The following is a 19,922-nucleotide window of genomic DNA, read 5'->3' on the forward strand; positions in this document are numbered from 1 at the left end:
CTCGGTGCGGTTCTGATCACTGGTTGCATTAGTCACGTCGACGTGGCACCTGTGTGTGACATCACTGGCGACAGAAGCGGGAGGAAAGACGGATTTGGGGCACACATGCTGAGAAACCGCAGTCGGGGGTGGAAAGGGGGGAAGACATAATGGGCCATACAAGAGGATGAAACACATACATGATTATATGATATGATATATTCTTATATGAAGATGATCTCGGGACCAAGTATCTAACTTCTGATACCATTTTGATTTTAGTGTGCCTTCAATCGTGATCTGAGCGAAGGACTTCTTGTGATAGCCTTTGGTGGCTCTGAATCCCACTATGACCCACTGTTGTATGGTGTTCCACAAGGCTCAATTTGGGGGCCCCTGCAGTTTTCATTCGTTAACTTCTGCCGCCATTTGTCATCAAACGCTAAGGGGTCAAATGTGCCGATAGTCGTCATTGAATTCTAATCTTCGAATGAAAAAAAAAGAAGAGAATCTATATTGGGTTGAATTCAACAATCTAATGGGTCCTTCAGATTGAGCAGAACCCAACTGGCCTTGGGGCTATATCCTACTTCTGAAGGTATTTGTCAGGGAACTCTGCGGTGTATTTGAAAGCCAGACTTTAACCTGAAGGTCGATCAACAATCCTACATTTCCTTCAGAAGAGGGTAAACATGCCACTTCTGACAGTGTGTGTCACCTATTCTCTAAGGAAGAGCATAAACCCTTAACCCCAATTTGAACCTACACCTATTGGGCTGGAAATAAAATCTTGCAAAAAGTCTCCCCAGCAGAGAAGCTGTTGAAACTGCAAAGAGGGCGGCAAGTAATGATGATGATATCTGACTGCAGCCAGCAGGCAGGCACCGCTACAATGCTGGATAAAAATACAACTCCATCAAGCACTTAGGAGCTTTGGAAGGAGCTTGACTCCTGACCACCTGGAGAGGAGTCGGCGAGGATGAAAGTGAAAGGAGGTTTGCCGAGGTTCGGCAATACAGAGCGTTTTCCGGCACTTTGAGCCGACGAAGATCACTTGAGCTCTCAGCACCTCTTGTCTTTCACATTCCGCTAACAAAGCAGAGAGCCGAAAAGTATTGAAGTAGATTGTCATTGAAACAGATGCAAAAACTCAAACTAGGCTACGGGGTCGCATCATAAAAGTCTTCATGTGGGATACATCCAAACATTTACTTTCAGCATTCCCATCTTTTTAATCAGACCAACCAGCAGCTTCACTTCTATGACAAACTATATGTTAAACGCTTTGAGTCGCCCTTTTTGTCGAGGACGTTGATGGACTCGCTTGCTCGCCTTCCTCACGAGGACACTTTGCTACTTTCTGCTCGAGTGCACCCATTTTTCAAAAACTGCTTTGTTTTTTGCCTCCGCTCACGGGGGCCGCCAATCTCCTCGACGGGGCGAGCAAATCTCGCTCCGGCAAAACGCTCATCGGCTATCAGCGACACGCATTCCTTCTTGTGCCCATTTTAAGTGATGGTGTGTCAAGTGATAAGCTCGAGAAAGAGAGAGACCTCATCTACGCATGCAGGTCAGGGATGCCGTAGATGAGATCTTTGTGTTTGATGACCAAAATTCTCTGACCAAAAACTTTAGGAACCTCTGATGTACACTAGCAGATCCATACACAGCCTGCCTGTTGTTTTTCAATGAAGCCACTGAATAATAGCAAGTGATGTCTGGTAGTTCCTTGCCGTCTCTCCGGGCATGTCCACCCTTCTTTCGCCTTCACTAGCCCCTCTAGTCATAGGCAATTGATGCTTGGTTGCAGACACTCTATCGGAATAGCAATGCGGCCGCTATCTCGAGAGAGCTGATGGGTTGGAGGGAGGGGGTGGGGGGCGTGGGAGATGGTGAGGGGGATGGCAAGAGGGAAGGAAGATTATTGCTGACAGAGGAGAAATGCCATGGGCCTGCAAGCGGGGACAAATGTTCGCCGCCTGTGGGTGTGTAAGTGTGTGTGTGTGTGTGTGTGTTTGTGCGTATGCACGAGTGCGTCAAAGGGTCGGCATGTGTGCAAGACCGTATTGATTCTCCAGAAGTTGGACACAGCCAGCCAAGCTGACCAATGGACACCATGTAATATGTATAAATCTTCAATAAACAACATAAAACAATGCATAAATAAAATAAGCAAAAAAAAATTCTGAAAAAAAACTTGGTAGTCAGAGGCTAAAACTGACAAATAGCTTCTCCATTCATTTCAATGGGAAAAACAATTTGAGATGAATGTTTTGATTTGTGAGTGTACTCATGATGGCAATTGAACTCAAGGCAAAATCATTATGTAAAAAAAAAAAAACAGCTTGAAGCATGTTGGGATCCAACACAAAACTGCTCGGTGACATGCAAACAATGCTTCGCTTTGACGGATTGAATTTTTTTCGCAGGGAATTTGCTACGTTCCAAAAGAACTTAAGTGCTGACATTTGCAGTGAGCATCACGGGCAGGGAATCTGTGAGCAGGCAGCAGAGGACGCTAGGTTGCGCATCCTTTGCCCTAAGAGTCTAATTACAGCGAGTTCAGTGGTTGTACACACTGACCTATTTACTACTGCTTGTCCCAGTGATCTACAGTGCACCGCTGCTCTCGCTGCATCTCATCCGCTGCTGGTGTGGAATTAAAAGCAGGCTTTGCTCAAAACTTTTCTTTTTTTTCTCCTCGGCTCTGAGGCAAATGGCTAATTATCGCACTTGATAAAATGTTAGACAAGTTAAAGAAAATAAGCCTCGCCTTCTCGTGGATTCGCACGCACGTCGTAACGATGGAGCAGAAGACTGACTGCATGCAAAAAAAAAAGAAGAAATAAAACAGGATGAAAATTGACCAAAAATAAGAAAAGGTGGGGAAAAAAAATGTAACAAAAAGTAAATCTAATCAAAATAAAGTCATCCAAAAATTCTGATCATGGCAATGTATTTATTTCAACTTTCACTTATTTTTTTGTTGAATTGTTTTGGTGCACATCTGGCCTTTGTTTTCACTATTGTAAATATTCTAACTTTCACTCCTCAAATATCAAAACTATGGCTCATGCGGACGTCTGCATTCTGTATATGTGACACTCTTGATGAACAAAATTTAATAAGACGTCCTTGGCGGCATTGCAGTGGTAAAAATAGAATTGAAATGACGGTGCAACAAAGGCCGCTACTATATTTTATTGCACTGAACAGATGACAGCAAAAGCATCATTACAGCTGAAAGAGGTTCTGTGATGTTAACTCAGTGACCAACATTAATGATGACAGACCAAAGAGGCATTACATTCAGTCTTGATCAAATTGAATCAGACTGCACGTACTGACCACCCAGAATCATGGAGGTGGGGGGTCTAAAAATAGCCTTCTATGAAGCTCCAAAAGTGGCGGTTAGCATCATTTGGCAGCACCACGCCGCTTGACGTGGGACCCCCAATGAAGACAGATGCCGATGATTACGGGAGGCGCGACGGGGATAATCACGGCTAATGAACGGTTATTTGAGACAAAACACCAGGACGCGTGCAAAATACAACACAGACGATTTTAAAGATGCAAGAGGCCAGACTTAGCAGCTGCCTTTTAAGGATGATGACACCGGATGAAGAGCGGAATGCTGATTGAGGCTTGATGCCGGAACTGCCATGAAGAAAAATAAATAAATAAAAGAGACGAGGAAAAGAATAAAAAGGTACGCACATTTCTGGTCCTTCCAGGTGACGGTTGGCTCGGGCCTACCCACGGCCAGACAGAAGAGGTTGACGTTCTCGCCCTCGTTCACAGACACGTCTGTGGAGATGTTGACGATTCTGGCCGGCACTGAGAAAATATAAATCCATATTTCACGAGACAAAACAAAAAACACCTTCACCGTATGCAGTTACAATTTCAAGTACAAACTAGAATGAGAATCGAAAACCGGTTCCCATTCATTTGATTTATAGGAAGCGTACGGATTCGGTGTCAATAGGACAAACTAGCGCCGTATGCTAACATTTTGTAGTTTTTCTATGAAGACTTGATCAAGAGTGTCAATTTCTTCTCGATCCAGTGACCGGGCAACAACAAACCCGATGAATCGCCGCAGAGCGTTCAGCACTTCGGCTCATACTTAAATTGATAACGAGACGGCCCTTGAATTTAAACAGGCCATTATCATTGTTTTTAATGAGCTTGGCTCCATCCATTGCTCTCGTTTCGCTTCCCGACGGCGGTGGCGGCGGCACAATAAACACGCACTACAGTTGCAGCACTCAGCAATACAAACATATATAAATATAAATGTATGGCTGTCGTGCGCGTATGTTGGTCCATGAAACATTTGGAGCCTCCAGACATGATTGTTTGCTTGCTTGGCTGTAGTTGGCAAAAAAGCGCTTCAGTCAGCAGCTCTCTGCCACCTGTCAGCCACAAACACATCCTGTTCTTTTAGGGTGATTATGATTTTCTTTTAAGCTGTTAGTATAAGAATTCTGTTGGCTTTAAAAGGAGAACAGATGTTCGGTGAGTTTTTAGTTAGCCTAGCCTAGCTCATCTCAGCGGAGAGTGAGTCAAATCGGTAAATGTGTTTTTTCCACTCGTGTCAATATGAATTCTCAGTTCAGACTTAGTGAGATTGGTTTTCAGCGTTATCTGGACACCAGGAGGGCTCTAAACATATTTCAGAACCAGAGTAACGTGTAATGAGCTGACAATAAGAAGTGTTTACTCAAGGGTCATAATTAATTATGAATATGATACAGAGCAGAATGTGCGGCTTGAGTAACAAAATGTCTGGCTCGGTCTTTAAAGGATATACAGTCGGTGCTTGGAAGAGTCGAGTTCAAATGTCAGCTCGCTTTTCTTTCTCGCTGCTAATCAGCAATCACTGCGCCTTCTGCGGCACTTTTCCGAGCAGATGCCGTCAAGCCTCCGCGCGCCTGTCAGCTCGCGTCTAATCTGTCTGACTTCCCAAATCAAGACAAACAAGTCGACAGATTCTGCGGCGAGGAAGTGAGAAAATGCTCTCATCCGTCCACTTTGTCAGCCACCACCTGCGCTTTTGGCTTATATTTACCTTTGCCGCTTAGCGGGAGTCGTAATGAAGCGCCGATTCATTCATACGTATGACTTTGCTCACATGCGAAATTGACACGAGGGTTTATTGGTTGTTGATCGTGCATTTAGCCGTGATTTAACAGGAAAAGGCACATTGAGTCACCTATAAAAACCTGCTGATTGCTTCCGCGGTGTCAGGCGTCAATTGCGGCCAACAAATGGAACGCGTCATTAAGTCATTTAGCAGATGTGACGATTGGGAGCAGAAATCAGAGCGAGGATGACCTTGATCTAAACCAGGGGTGTCAAAGTCATTTTTTTTTGCGGTAGTCATAGCTTTTTTCGGAGGGCCATTATGACTGTCAACCCAAATAAATGTATGAGCACAGTAAAAGCTACAAAACAAACTGACAAATAACTCGTTTTCAAATCAGATGAGTAAAAACTGGTCAAAAAGATATTAAAAGTGAAGACAATTTGCAATTCTAGTAATGACACACGAATTTGATGCACAATTTGTCTTTGCGGGCCACATAAAATGATGTGGCGGGCCGTATCTGGCCCCAGGGCCTTGGGTTTGACACCCGTGATCTAGACGGACGAACTGGGAGCGGGGGATCGGAATATTTTTCACCTTGAGGGCGAGGAACTGAAACTATGCTAGAATAGCTACAATAAAAAATAGTCCAATTTGCTAGGACTTCAAACCAGTGGAAGAGTAACAAATAAGTCATGCTAGCAACGTTGCAGTTGTGGCTAAAATTGGAATGTTATCAGTGCTAATGCTAGCTTAGCATGGCTAGCACTTCTGTTTAAGTGAAATTGAAGATGTGTTCCTTGTTATGACTATCACAACTATGCACGTTCATCATCGTGAGTTTGTTCTGGTAAATATCCCACCAAAATCCTGGAAAAACTGAAAATTGTGACCCATCAAACTCTGCAAGTAAAGAAAATCCATCATTCTGACCTTGCACGATGAGGTAGACATGGGCGATGCCCGGTATGTTGTTTGCCTGGAAAGTGCACGTGTAGGGCCCCTCGTCGCTTACTTGCACCTTGTCGATGTGGACTGAGAAGTCGCTGTTGTTGCTATTGACCAGCGTGACACGCTTGTCCAACGACCACTTGTCTGTGCCCGTGAAGAGAATGTTGGAACGGTTCAGCCAGGCCTTGTGCGTCACTTCCTCATTGATCTGACACCTGCCGTGACAAAGGGCGGGAAAATGTGAAGCAAACCAATAGGGACAGTGATTTCCAAAGAGTGTGGGGGCATATTATTATTATGGTTATAATTATTACCACTATTAGCATTATTATTATGATTATATTATGCATGTAGTTGCATATCCACAACAGTAGGTGGCAGTGGCACATTCCGTTACTTTAAGGATGATTATTGGATGGTTAAAAAAAAAAAAGAAATCTATGGAAAACAAATCCAAAATGAATTTTAAAAGAAAGTAGATCATGTTTCTTTCAAGTCTGCGCTCTTCCAGTAGCAATTTTCAGCTTGCTGCACAACTTTCAGGATTTCATGTTACGTTACATTGCTATATTCTCATGTTTCTCGAATGTGACAGGTTTTTTTTTCCTTTCCCCTGGCTGTATTTCGACCGCCTTGCCTTGTCAGCCATGGCAGCTCCCTCGTGTGCGTAGTTTCCCGTCTGCCCTTGCCTGCCTTCTTCCCACCTGTGCCTCACTCTTTGTTTGTTCAATCTTGTCAAGCCTTTTTTCTCTCCTACGTCTACTTCTCGTTAAATAAACACAAGAATTCACTATGCTTCCTGTCGGCCTTGCGTTGTTCCCCGCTTTGCGTCGGCGGCCGCACGTTCCAACCGACGACGACACTGACACACGTCGACTGCATCCCCTCTCGAGTGTTTTCACAACACACAACGCAAAAAGTGTTCGGGTTGACTTACAAAAAAAACAAAAACAAAAAAAAGATCCTTGAATAGTACATGATTTAAAAAAAAGAGATGATCCTCTCGTTGTGCCGCCTCTGCTCGCCTATTCACAAGCGTCACTGATGAGTAACGTTCTGTCACTGGCGGTCCGTGGGCCGAATGACTGGATTCCATAACTGTCCGGCCCCGAAGTTGACTGCCCTTGGCCACCAGAGGCAGTATAATACATAAACACTATACATAAACTAACTTATTAAATGTAAAACATTTAGTGGTATAATATTCGTATAATCAAGGTACTTTTAAAAAAGCATTTACAATATGGGTGCTTTCAAAAAAAGCATTTAGTCTATAAATACCTTGGAACACATTTGCAAGTACATTCAAAAGTATTTGTAAGTACTTTGGAACGTAAAGTTCCAAATTTATGTAATAATGGACTGGCAACATGAACAAATTTGAATAAATCCCAATCCCATACCACACCCCACCAAAAAAAAAAAAAAAAACGTCCTTCAACATAAATAGTGTCTAAACTGACATTTGTCGCACAGATGCACAGACAAGGTTCGATGCAAGTAATTCCGTTATAAAAAATGACAAAATCTGTGTACAAATGACATATTAATCTAATTTTAAACTTAATTACGTCTGCTGCTGCTGCTTCTTCTGCTGCCGCAGCACTCGGAGCCCGGAGGAAATCAGAAGCGTAATAACATCAAATGTGGCTTCATCTTAATGGCCCGCATCAAACGGCATCGTCTGGAGCAGAACAGAACAGAACAAAAAAAAAAAAAACCGATTCAACCCACATGGGCATAAAAAAAAAAGAAAAAAAAAAAGGAAAAAGTGATTTCCATTCAAGTGGAAGTTTATTTATAAAGTGCTTTTGTATTTTGTTGTTAGCCGCGGGCTGTCCGGTGAGTACGTGCACACTTTTGATTACAAAATAGGCCGTTTTATTGCTGCTCGTGAAGTCATAAAGACCTGATGAGAAATGCTACACTGGGAATCATTTGCGTCTAAGAATACTTTCCCAACCCTCTGCCCTCCAATGGCAAGCAACAAATAAGCAAACATTGCTGACCCAAATAGTGAGAGATGTTCAACTTCCTTCAACCTCAACCTGACTGTGTAACAAAAACAAACACAAAAAAAAAACATTTAATGTGTCTCCGGAGAGAAACTGCTAGGTTGTAAACAGAAAAAAACCAAACAGGTGACATCGATTGTTTAAAAAAAGACCTAAAGGTGAGCAGGATTCCAGGAAATTCGATAGATTAAGCGCATCTTCGGGCTACCGTGAACGAGGGCGGTTAAAGATTTGCGTTCAAGCCAATATCGATTCTGAGGGGCTTCGGGATAACACTTACTGTTGCCACTGTAACGGGGAGGACGATGTCCTTTTGGGGATTCTTGTGACATGATTATTGTTTAAAGATCTAAACCAGAGACGGTGATCCGGTAGCATTTGGTGTGACAGGTGTGTGTGCGTAAAGAAAGACAAACAGGTTTTTCAAATGTAATTAGCGGGCGCAGATGCAGCGGATCACAACTCACCTCAAAGTGACGCTCTCGCCTTCTAGAACCGTAATGTTGTCCGGCAGGTGCCCAATCTCTGCTCCGTGCACACTGGAGCCTGCCAACAACAGACGAGGGGAGAGTCCCGTGAGAATTAAACGACAGCAACAGACGGACGAGCAGATGTTTGTGGATCGTAAGAAAAAAGGCATCGAGGTGGTCTGAAAAAAGCTGCGCTGTATGTGCTGTGCACAACATTTGAGCAAGAATCGTTGATGAACAAGATTTGCTCTCGCAGGCCATATAAAAGGATGCGGAGGGCCCGATTTGACCCCCGGGCCTGAGTTTGACGAGTATCCAACTGTGAACCAAAACTGTCATCTCAAGTAAAATGAACCCGCCCGAAATCAACTGTTCCGTCAGCGCTTCCTTAAATTAGGCTCTCTGCTTTCATTCTGCCTTCTCATTTATGCATGTCAAAATAATGAATACGCTAAACAAAATTTGTCCCCAAAAAAATAAAAAGGCAACATGTCGCCGTTGACCCTCCTTGTGCCTGCCGGAATAATCATTTTTGCTCCCACGTGACCTCTCTGCATTCTGCCAGGATGTTCGTTGAACATCACTGATAATGAGCCCAAGGAAAAGGATTCATGCAGAGGTGCCGGACCGTGAAATGAAGCGACAGTAACAGAAGGAACACACACACAAAAACACACACACACACTCGATTGGACAAGAAGAAGCACTGACACATCCCGAGAGCCATTTGTTAAAGAGAAAATGTGATTTGTGCCGGACATTCGGGCGGAGCAAAAAAAAAAAAAGCTAATTTTTCCCTAACTTGGCAGAAGTGCAAATAAAGATAAACAAAGATCTGCTTTTCATGCCTGTCTGCCACTCCAGGTTTTTTTTTTCTTTCCTCCAAGCCTGACAGCACCAACCAAGGCAATGTGCTCTACTAGCTAGCAAACGCTGACCTCAATATAGCAGCCGGTTGAAGCGTTTATCAATTCATCTTCATAAAAGAAGGAGAAAGCTGGCATGTTTTGGAACCGCCGAGCATTTGCGGTCCATTGCGGAGCGACGCGTTTTCTTTCTTGGAGTGGTCGCCCCGCTAAGCGGACGGGAATTGAAGTCAAGTACCGACGCGTTTATCATTTCATCAAGACAAATGATGCTGTGTGTGGAGGTGACGGGAAGGATTCACAAACGCACAAGTCTGCTAGCCCGCCATTTAATTCAGGAGTGCTTATTCAAATTCGTATTAGTTTTTAGCTTGTTTCCTTGATAGCCTTTTTTGGGCCTGATATGTCAACACTAAAAAAAAGTTCTAAAAGTGTCAAGAACTTAAACTTTAGTGTTTTAGTCTTCCAAAAATCTGTCGGAAACACCATAAGAATATTATGTTTCTAACTCTTTACATTTGAGTTCTCAGGTAAAAGTTTGAAGTTTTTGACTGATGGAAACATCGAAACACTAGATCATTCCATTTCAGTCATATTTAATGTTAGCGTTTTAGGGTAAAAAAAAAATTGATTGAAACATAATGACATGGTAGTTTACTTTTAAAATAACTTCCTCTTTTACATACCATTGAAAAAACTCAGTGGACGCAAAAAAAAAAAAGCCTAAACCACACCGCCAACTACTGGCCTGGCATGCTTACTGCAACATGTTCCATCCATTTTCATAAAACTATTCCAGAATAAACTTTGACCAGGTTGCTAAAAATTACACCAGCAATCCATACTGGTTTCAAAAAAAAATCCAAAAGTGTGACAAACTTTGCTTTATTTATGATTTACTTTGTTTGGGGGTACCAAATGGTTACGCTCCATCCCCGCCCGCCGGGCTCCGAGAGTCGTGGGTCCTTTTCATGTGCTACACAGCCCGCTTTATTTGGGTTAATTCTATTCGCTTGAAGAGCTGGGGGCTCGGTTACGGCTGTGACACGCTTTCAGATAGCCTACATACCAAGATGGGAAAGGAGCAGGGCTTTTCCCTCTTGTCGTCGCGCACACACACACCCATATTTGGATTGAATGAGTGACACATGCACAGTGAGGTTACATAGCGGCGAGGTGCTATTCCCCATTTCCCTACTCAATTGCTATTTTCACAGCTCGATTGGCACCCAGCATGCCAAAACCTGCACGGCGCTCCCACAACACAACAACCGGGTCAACACACACATACACACAAACCCAAATACACTCACACACAATGTGTTGCATGCTCGTCACGCTCGGATCGGTGAGCCAAAGCAGCGGGGATGAGTCTCCTTCTCAGTCGCAGCATCAACAACACTTTGTTTCGTATATTTAGGGAAGACAGGAGGTGCAATACAGAGGCAGAATGCTACCATTAAGTTTTACCACTCAAAATCCATTTAGGTCTTGTTGAAAAAGAAATATTGGCATAGACTTTCTGTCACTATTCAATTTTTCTAACTCCACTTAATGCTATTGTTTTGATGGGAGCGGCATGTCGTTTTCCCAGCTATTTTTTTTGTCCATCTTACAAGTAATGCAGTGAGTTGACAAAAAAAACAACAACTGAGTTTTACGTCCCCCCCCCAAAAAAAAGAAAGAAAACTCACCAGGCTTTATCATTTCAACCAACAAAGTTTGCTTGAGAGTTGGATCAAAATGTACCCTTTGTAAGAAAATTAATCTAGTGGCCCATTTGGTGGTACATTAAAAAAAAAAAAAAAATAGCCTGCCTTGGTTGCTATTCTCTCTTGTCCTTGCTATGACCTGCTCCCTTGTCTCTTCGTGACCACCCGCTTCCATTTGTCTGCCCGTGAGGTCATTCTTAGTGAGGATAACATTTAAAGGACATTGAGGGATTACACGAGCATTTGGTGCAACACATTAGAAGATAACCTTTTTTTGGTGATAGTGCAAGTTTATACGCAGACGTTCAGGTAATAGCCTTGAACGGGGGACATTTTTTGCGTGTCGGTGTGTGAGTGTCGTGCAAGCGGCGCGGAAGCGGGCGTCTATTATGTGATTTGTATTCTCTTGACTTTTACATGCGCTGTGTTTGTAATTGCACTCGCTAGCGGCAGACACTTGTGAGCGGTGCTCTATTGAGCTGTGCAACTTTAGCCTCGGCGTCTTCCTTTGTGCTGCTCATCTATTTTGCATTGCCCTTGACAATCACACTCACTCACACACAATAAAGAAGAGGACGACTTCCTCTGAATGCACGATCGGATTTCAGATGGGGAAACAGAGAAGACTGTAATAATAAAATAAAAAAACATGACAATCATGCATTTTAATGCAGGCTGAAATGGCTATTACAGGCGTGTCCGGAAAATTAAAATTGCAGCAAATGAAGGAGGATGACAGGATATAAAAGAGGATGGAGAACAAGTGCACCAAATCTGAGTTGTATTTCAGATCTTGACAGTTATCAGCAAAGATTTGGCGGTTAACTTCCTGCATCACTCACAACAACAGGAAATGAACGGACAGAAAATGTTTTACCCTTGTGACACCCACGCACGATCTGAATGCAGAAAATGGGATCCCGCAGAGCTCAGAATGCAGTGGTCACACATTTAGAATTTGTTAATGTGGATTTGAATCTGGTTTGAATTTGATCCGTGTCAACATGTGGTCCTGAAACTAGCCTGACTTCAATTTTGGAAGAAAAAAAAAAGACAATCACCAATTGTATCATAGCAGAATTGTATCTGGATTGGAGTCTGATTCAATATCTCAGATGAATGACACAAAAAAAAACATAGCTCCAGATTTTCTTCTCAAGTAGACTTTGATCTGTATTTTATCATATGATCGCAAGTCTCGACTACAAAAACGACATCAAATCAGTGTTGACTTTGCCGTCAACGCAGCGCGCCCATGCGCCCGCATAATTAAGAGCGGCGTGCTGTAGCCAATTAAATATTTACACAGGCACCCCGATGATACAAGGAGGAGGCTCGAGGATTATCAGACGCGAGGAGCCGCGGCCAGGAGGCGAGGGGTTGGAGAGGTGCGGGATTAAACATTAACCGGTACCGATATCCCGTCTCTTGCTCGTGTCATCCCATTAACTCTTGCCAGACGCTGCTGCGTCCACTCGCTAATCCACGCCGTATATATTTGCTGGTGGAATCTGGAAGCCTTATTTTCAAAATGAAGCAGTGATGTCGTTAAATATTAATAGTGGGGAGTCAAAACATAAAATTGTCCGAAAAATAAAAGTATGGTCGAGCGGACAAAATGTACTCTCCATCGAATTTGTTGGCCACCATTCCGCCTGAGGGGAAAATCTGACACTTGTCAGAGAGAGAAGGAGTTGTTTGGATTCTATCTGCTGAGGTTGACTTCCTCCCCTCCCAGGGCCACAAATGTTTGTTCTTCCCAGGAGAGAGGCGGATGCACACAAATGCGTCTTGTTTGTGTCATCCGTGAGGCCTCGGCGTTCAAAGCAACGTGACAGCCCATCCACTTCCATCTCAGACGGGCACCTAAGCGGTCAGACTCTCCCTCTGAGACCTCTCGACTACTTCCGACAAAGGTGCAGCCGAATCGAAATTTTGCTGCATACGCAATCGAGGTGCTTCACCCTTTGCTATGTTTTAATCACGCTCTTGATTTACCAAGGTCGGTTGGACGATTGATTAAATTCGAATCGACGTTGCAATGTAGTCCAACCGAAAAAAGCAATATTTCTATCGAGGATGTATTTTCCGTGAAAAACGGTGGCCTACATAATTCAACGTCCTATCACAAAATGAGCACTTTTGATATCGTCTGATCGAATCAGCCTGCCGATTAATCGGTTCCAATTTTTTCGGAAGATTTCCATCGGTCTTTCGTTCTTGCTGCATCCTTGCTGCTGTTTCTCCCATTCCTTTCTTCACTCATTCCATCCTTACCTTTATTCTTGGCTACCCTCTCTCCCTCCACCCACCCATCCGTCCTTCCGCCGATCCATTCCTCTTGACAACTTTCACTCCCTTTCGTCATTCTTCATCCATTCCTCCGCTCTACCTTTTCCTCGCTCACTCCATCAGTCGTCGTCTCCCTCGCCTCCCTCCCTTGAGCCATCATTTCCCCTGGCATCCATTGCTCCCTTCATCCATCCTTTCCTCGCTACCCCTCCCCCTCCCTCCCAGCCACTAATCCCTCTTCACACAGCAATCAATAGAGCGCCGCAGAGTGCGGGGAGGGAGACTCCAAGTTCTCAATGCAGCACTTGTGCAACCTGAACGGGCAATGGTAGATCACTGGCGTCGAAACGAAAAAAGCGTTTTACCCCATCTCTTATGCTCCGCCGCTAAACACCTTAGCGCTCCTGAGATCGATACAATAGTTAAACTATTACTTGGTTTTGCACACAAGGCTCTGCGGACGCACTTAAATGCACCGGTGTGCCAGTAATTTGACAGATTTGCAGGGCCCGGCAAAGGAAAGATAAGATTCACAAGTACAGATGCGACCCAAGAGGCAAACTATTCACATCGTCTGGTGACAAAATTGTGCTAAAGGCAGAAGACAAATAAAAAAAACACATCAGGTCAAAGTCATGAAGTCATGTCACCTTGGTACTTGCAACTTTTGGGATAAAACTACTGTCTAAATTTAACTGAATGAATTTGGAGTAGTCTCAGGACCTTAGGGGTGAGGTCTGCAGCTGTGACCTTTGATTGGAAGGTAAGAAATTAAATAGCACAACATTGGCCCCAAGAAATACCAGCCCACCGGGCATCTGCCTTGTAAGCCAGATGGCCAGTCCAGCTCTGTGTAAACATTCTAATGATTCTAGATGCAAGGAATTCACAACCCTCTGGGATTCTTGCTTTTTATTACACGGATATATATATATTTTTTTTTCATTAGAAGTACGTGGCAAATGTCATGATGTTAAGTCAGACCTGTCAGCGTGCAAATTTTTTTTTTTTATTGGATAGAAAACGTTACAAATACACACAGCATGCGGGAATACTCGCAGTGCTTGCTTTTATGAAGCACATTCATAACATTTTTTTTTTTATCGACTGCCACCCACGATGGCTGATATGAGCCATTTGTCAGTGGGGGAAAAAAAATCTGACATCTCTGCAAACATATGCTGTAGCTCGCAAAGTCGCTTTTTTTGGTTAAATATTCCTTCATTACGTTTTTCAAGTAAATATTACAGAAAATTAAATAATAGTCATGTCTCTGGAGTGCCTGCTGTGCATCAAGAGTGAAATCAAGCAAGCGTGTAAATGTCTATGACACAAGCTGGTTCACCCCAAAGACAAAATCCCAAGAGCAAACAAATTGAGCAAAAATTTTCTATTTAGATTTTTGACCCAATTTGGACTATTTTTGACTGTGCCAATAACTCTGGTTTACATTTGAGTCTCCTGAATGGGAAATACAAAGAGGTAATTATTATCCAATCGTAACACGATAAGACAGAAAATAATGTTACAAGTCAACCGAGTGTCTGTTTTTATTTGCGTGACGGACAGGTGGACAACGCGAGCTGTCTTTTTTTTTTTTTTTTGACACACTGAAAAAGCAGCGCTAATGAGTACAAACAGATGTTTTGGGAGACAATCACAATGATTTCCATCAGCATGCCCAAAAGCGCACAAAGCCAACGTTGCCGGCAAGACAATGCGGTGCCGGGTAGAAGAAGATTGAAAAGGATCTCATTTAGCTTTGCCGTCCTAAGCCTTCACGCCAAGCACTCGCTCGCTTACTAATTCTCCTCTGCCAGAACTCGCTTCAAACTGACAATGAAGTATTTTTTTGGGTGTGTGTGTGAAAAGGATGTCAAACGACGGGATAAGAGTGTTTAGATGTTATGACTGAATGTAGGGCAATTAGTCACCACTGTAATGCACAAACTAAAGACAGGATTTTGTGGTTGCTGTTGTGTGTTTTGAATTTTGCATACAGATAAATATGACGGGACGACGACGGGCAGCAAGCTTAAAGATTAGATGCGTGGCCATTTAAAGCCACACACACATAAAGTCACGATTCAATCAATTAATATGTCTCCAATTATTCAATTAAATTGTTAGGGTGATTAGTAGGATCATAAATTCTAAAATTATTCATTCAATAGCTGCATTCCAAAAATGTTCATTATGTTAGGATTTATGGCTGTCGGACATTTTTGGACCGACCGTGCCATTTTGGGTAACTTTTCAGATAACTAAAATTTCATTCCTCTATCCATATTTTCATCCAGAATTGTACAAATATTGAACGAGACTTCTCTTCACCACTTTTCATTCTTTTTCCACTTTGTTTCCTAGTTTTTGCATCACCCCGCGAACAATCAAACAAATGACGCTCGTGAAAACAATGGCTATTGCTTCTGTGAGAAAAGCACGTTAGTGTAAATCATTTTGCTGAACACGGGAGTCTTTGTACACACATAAAGGTATGTATGTAGAGGAATTGATGGAGTGTGCGTGCGTTTTGTGCATGTTTGCAGATTTGTGTGCAGTTTTGGAAGCCAGCCGGCTGTGCCCACAGAAACGCACGCTTACAGCTGTGCACGGCATTCATTTGCATTCCAAATTGTGTGTGTGTGAGTGTGTGTGTGTGTGTGTGTGTGTGTGTATGTGAGTGTGTTTGGCTACGGGTACCCTAAAATGGCACATCCCAGCAACATTTGCCCAAGAAGCAACCAAATTTCTTTACCAAATACAATAAGAACACCCCATTTAACAGGAGAGCAAGCATAACTCACTGGACACTTTATTAGGTACACATGCACGAGTGTGTGTGTGTTTGTGTGCGTGTGTATATTAATGCTGGAATGTGAAATTTGCTTATAGTTAAAATATAGGAGTAGTAATTGTATTTTTTCCCGTCTGTCAATATTCTTTATCGAATCCGCCGGCTGGCGTCGCTAGCGGAGTTTCGGGCTGCCAAATCAAGCGGAGACTGAAGTAACTTGTAATTAAACGACATGGCCGCCGGCTAATTTGCCTTTTCATTTATCTCAGCACATCGGCATTATTTTCCTATTGTGCTCTTTATTTCCTGAGGACGCGCAGCGTTCCTATTGTGGCAGTTATTAATCTTTCACAGGCTCGCCGCCGACATAAACAGATTCTTAAGTCAGCGTAAGTTATTAGAGAGCCGTCTCCTTGGAGCTGTTTGGATTGGATTAATGCTCCTTCATGTGCAGTGGGTGGGGGCGAACAAAAAATAAATAAAAAATAACTGTTGTGCCTTGCTCTTTTGCTGTGCCACATGCCCACACATCTGTGTGTGTGTGTGAGAGACTTTGATATGGATTTTCTATACATTTTGTCACATTTCAACACGATGAGCAAGAACTTTATTGCCATTTGCTGGGACTGTAGCCAATGTGAAATAAATCTGAAGGCTCCTTCCACTCATAATTTTGTACCTAATTATATTTTATAGGGACGATTTCTATGTAGGGCATCACGGTGGAGGAGTGGGAAATATATCTGTCTCGCAGTTTTGGGGTTCAACTGTCAGGCTTCCATTGTACATCCATCCGTTCGTTCATCTATTCGTCGGGCAGCAGGCAGGGGACACCCTGAACCGGTTGCCAGCCAATCGTAGGGCACACAGAGACAAACAACCATCCGCACTCACAGTCACGGGTAATTTCAAGAAGTTGGAGTGTTAATCAAGCTACCATGCATGTTTATTGAGATGTGGGAGGAAACCGGATGACCCGGAGAAAACCCACACAGGCACGGGGAGAACATGCAAACTCCGCACAAGGAGGGCCGGAGGTGGAATCGAACCCACACCCTACAAACTGTGCGGCAGACATGCTAACCGGCGCCCCACCGTGCCGCCCCATTGCACATTCACCCCGCCAATTCAAAATTGGCCCCCAATTAACATTGATAGCAGTTTATGCTAATTATAAGCTAATGCTAATGCAGAAACTACAGATTGACTGATAAACCAACCGAACAAACCCGTTACTTTGCTCACCTCATATTTTCACGCTTTTTTTTTTTTCCTCCCCTACATTTTGATCACAGCCCCTTTCCTCTTATCTTATGCGCTCCCTTTTGCACTGCCAGCGCTCATCTCCTCCATCCGCTAATTCAGCAGCTTATCTGAGCACCGGTTCCACAAAGCTGCATGATCCCCCGTCGCCTGGCAGCCCCCACGCGGGAATCATGAGTCAGTGTGCCATGATGGATAGCGGCAGCGGAGGGGAGGGGCCTTTGCGGGAAGGCTAAGGAGCTTGACAGACGGTCTGGGGGAGTCCGAACTCGAGGGGAGGATGAGGGGATAGCTGGTGAGTGGCGAACAGATGGCGGTGGATTTTTGGCGGGAGCACGCCGAGAAAGCAACAAGAGCTTCCTGTTTGATGCGTAGTAAATCCACCAGTTTTTGAGGGATGCGAACTCAGGATCCATTTTGGCCAAATTAGGCATCAATTGTCATCAGACCCCCATAAGTGAGGATACAAAGTGCCCTCACCTTCACCGCAGCAACCGAAGAAGGGGCTTCACTACTTATAATGGCCTCCCTCCACCACCAGTACAGTGGATATAAAAAGTCTACACACCCACCACTTTGATTGCCATGTTTGTTCTGATAGAAGAAAATAGATCCAGATAAATGATATCAAAACTTTTCGCACCTTAAAATCCATTATGAGGGTGTATTCACTTTTGCAACCACATGCTCTCAGTTGTTTATTTTTACTTCCAGTTGCTTAAATATTTCAAAACGACTTGCCTAGGTTTTGGGTCACATTAATAGTGTAAAACGTTTGGAAATGACTTTTCTTGTTCTCATTTTTTTCACATCACAAAAACTTGGCATTTGAACAGGGATGTGGAGACTATTTATTCACTGTAGCTTCACTCGATGGCTCGCCACTTGGTACCAAATCCTTGTCTCTTGTCCACTTCATCTGCACGAGATCCCTCCAGCAACAAGCAGGAGCCCCTCGGAGTTGATCCCTAACCTTGTCTTTGGGACAGGCTAGAACAAAAAAAGGAGGGGTACGGTGTTTACAGGAGTGAAGGCTAGATTCATTCCTCCTTCACTTCACTGCTGAGAGCTGCAAAAGGCCTTGGATATAATATGGAGGGCTTTTAATGGAAGATTCCATTAGGAAGCATTTACTCTCTTGCACTATAAATTACCCACGATGCATTTTTAAAGCAGCATTCTGCTGGGTTTCGAGCTCTAATCTGCTTTTGTAACTGGAGGCGATGACACTGTAGGTCTTGCTGAGGAACTATGATGACTAAATTCACGGACACATTGAAGACCATCACTATCCCATTACACTCGGGGGGGCGGGGGGGGTCTTATCAGTGCTTCACAGGTTGCAATTCCTCTAAGGATGTGTAAAATTGCATTGAGGGATGTCTGTCAAAGCTATAACTGATTTTGAAACACAGGTAAATAAAAATGGGGTCAAACGTCAGATCGCTTAGAAGGGAATTGGCGAAAAGTTAAGCAATCGTGTCAAAGCCGGTGTAGCAACAGGTCGACAGGTCAACCGGGACCAACAAATTTGCTTATGAAACAAACTGACTGAACGAGTAAACAAATATGTTGCTATCTGACTAGCTAACCAAACCAAACGGCTAGCCAAACCGAACAACAAACCAGGCAATCAACTGAGCATCCACTTACTAAATTAACGCCCAAGCAATTTACCAACCAACAGCCAAACAACTGACTGACCAGATGGCTGACCTTTGAATCATCTAACCACTCAACAGACTGACGAACCATCCAACCCACACGAAAAATGGAATCAAGTTTAGTACAAACGTAATGGGCTGTAAATTGGAAAAATCAGACTCTTGCCCGTCGTCCTGTGTGGCTTTACAACCACACAAGTGTACATTGTTTATCTTGTGCTGGTGTTTGTTCCTTTATGGTCAGAACAGCCTCAGGTTACACTGAATGATTTATGAAACGTGGGGAGATTTAACATGCTGAAAGAGAAGCACTTCACGCTGTTCGCCGATAACCTCTCCAGCGAGCTCGCATACATATAGCGGCCGGTCGCTAGGTTAATTGTGTTGACCCGAACCGACGCTCTCGTGGGAGTTCAAACGGTAACTTTCACACTCCCAATTCCCTCCAACTTATGCTCCTCTCGGCCAATAAACATCAGCATGGCATCATTCACAACAGTTTCTTTTTTTAGACGTTCTTCTGACGCGGATAACGGTCATGGCGTGAGAAATGAAATTAAAAGCAGAGGAAGCTCAATTAACATTCCAATGGCCTTTGCGTGATGTCTTCATGAGAATATGCGACAGCTAACGTCGGCCGCACTCAATCAAAGACAGAAAAAAAAAGAAATCAATGCGGTTCATCGCGAGAGATGAAAAGGCAACACAAGTGTCTGCGAATGCAATGAATGACGACAGCAGAGGCGGCAGTTATGGATTTCAGGTCAGGCACTTTGTGACGCACCGATTAATGACTAATTTCGCAAAATGTCAGAAAG

The 19,922-nt window shown here is 43.6% G+C and overlaps 1 protein-coding gene across 1 annotated transcript in view; it reads right to left on the minus strand.

Moving 5' to 3' along the window:
- The window catches only part of iglon5 (IgLON family member 5), a 74,938-nt gene that overhangs the window by 2,835 nt on the left and 52,181 nt on the right, over window positions 1-19,922 (minus strand). Inside the window, exons 2-4 of the mRNA XM_085917555.1 lie at window positions 8,508-8,589; window positions 6,008-6,240; window positions 3,700-3,819 (exon numbers count right to left, since the gene is read on the minus strand). Coding sequence (XP_085773681.1) covers window positions 3,700-3,819; window positions 6,008-6,240; window positions 8,508-8,589 — 435 coding nt within the window. The remainder of the gene's footprint in view (window positions 1-3,699; window positions 3,820-6,007; window positions 6,241-8,507; window positions 8,590-19,922) is intronic.

Source organism: Syngnathus leptorhynchus, chromosome 8 (assembly GCF_054491065.1).
Source record: "Syngnathus leptorhynchus isolate UIUO chromosome 8, UIUO_Slep, whole genome shotgun sequence".
NCBI classification, from domain to species: Eukaryota; Metazoa; Chordata; class Actinopteri; order Syngnathiformes; family Syngnathidae; genus Syngnathus; species Syngnathus leptorhynchus.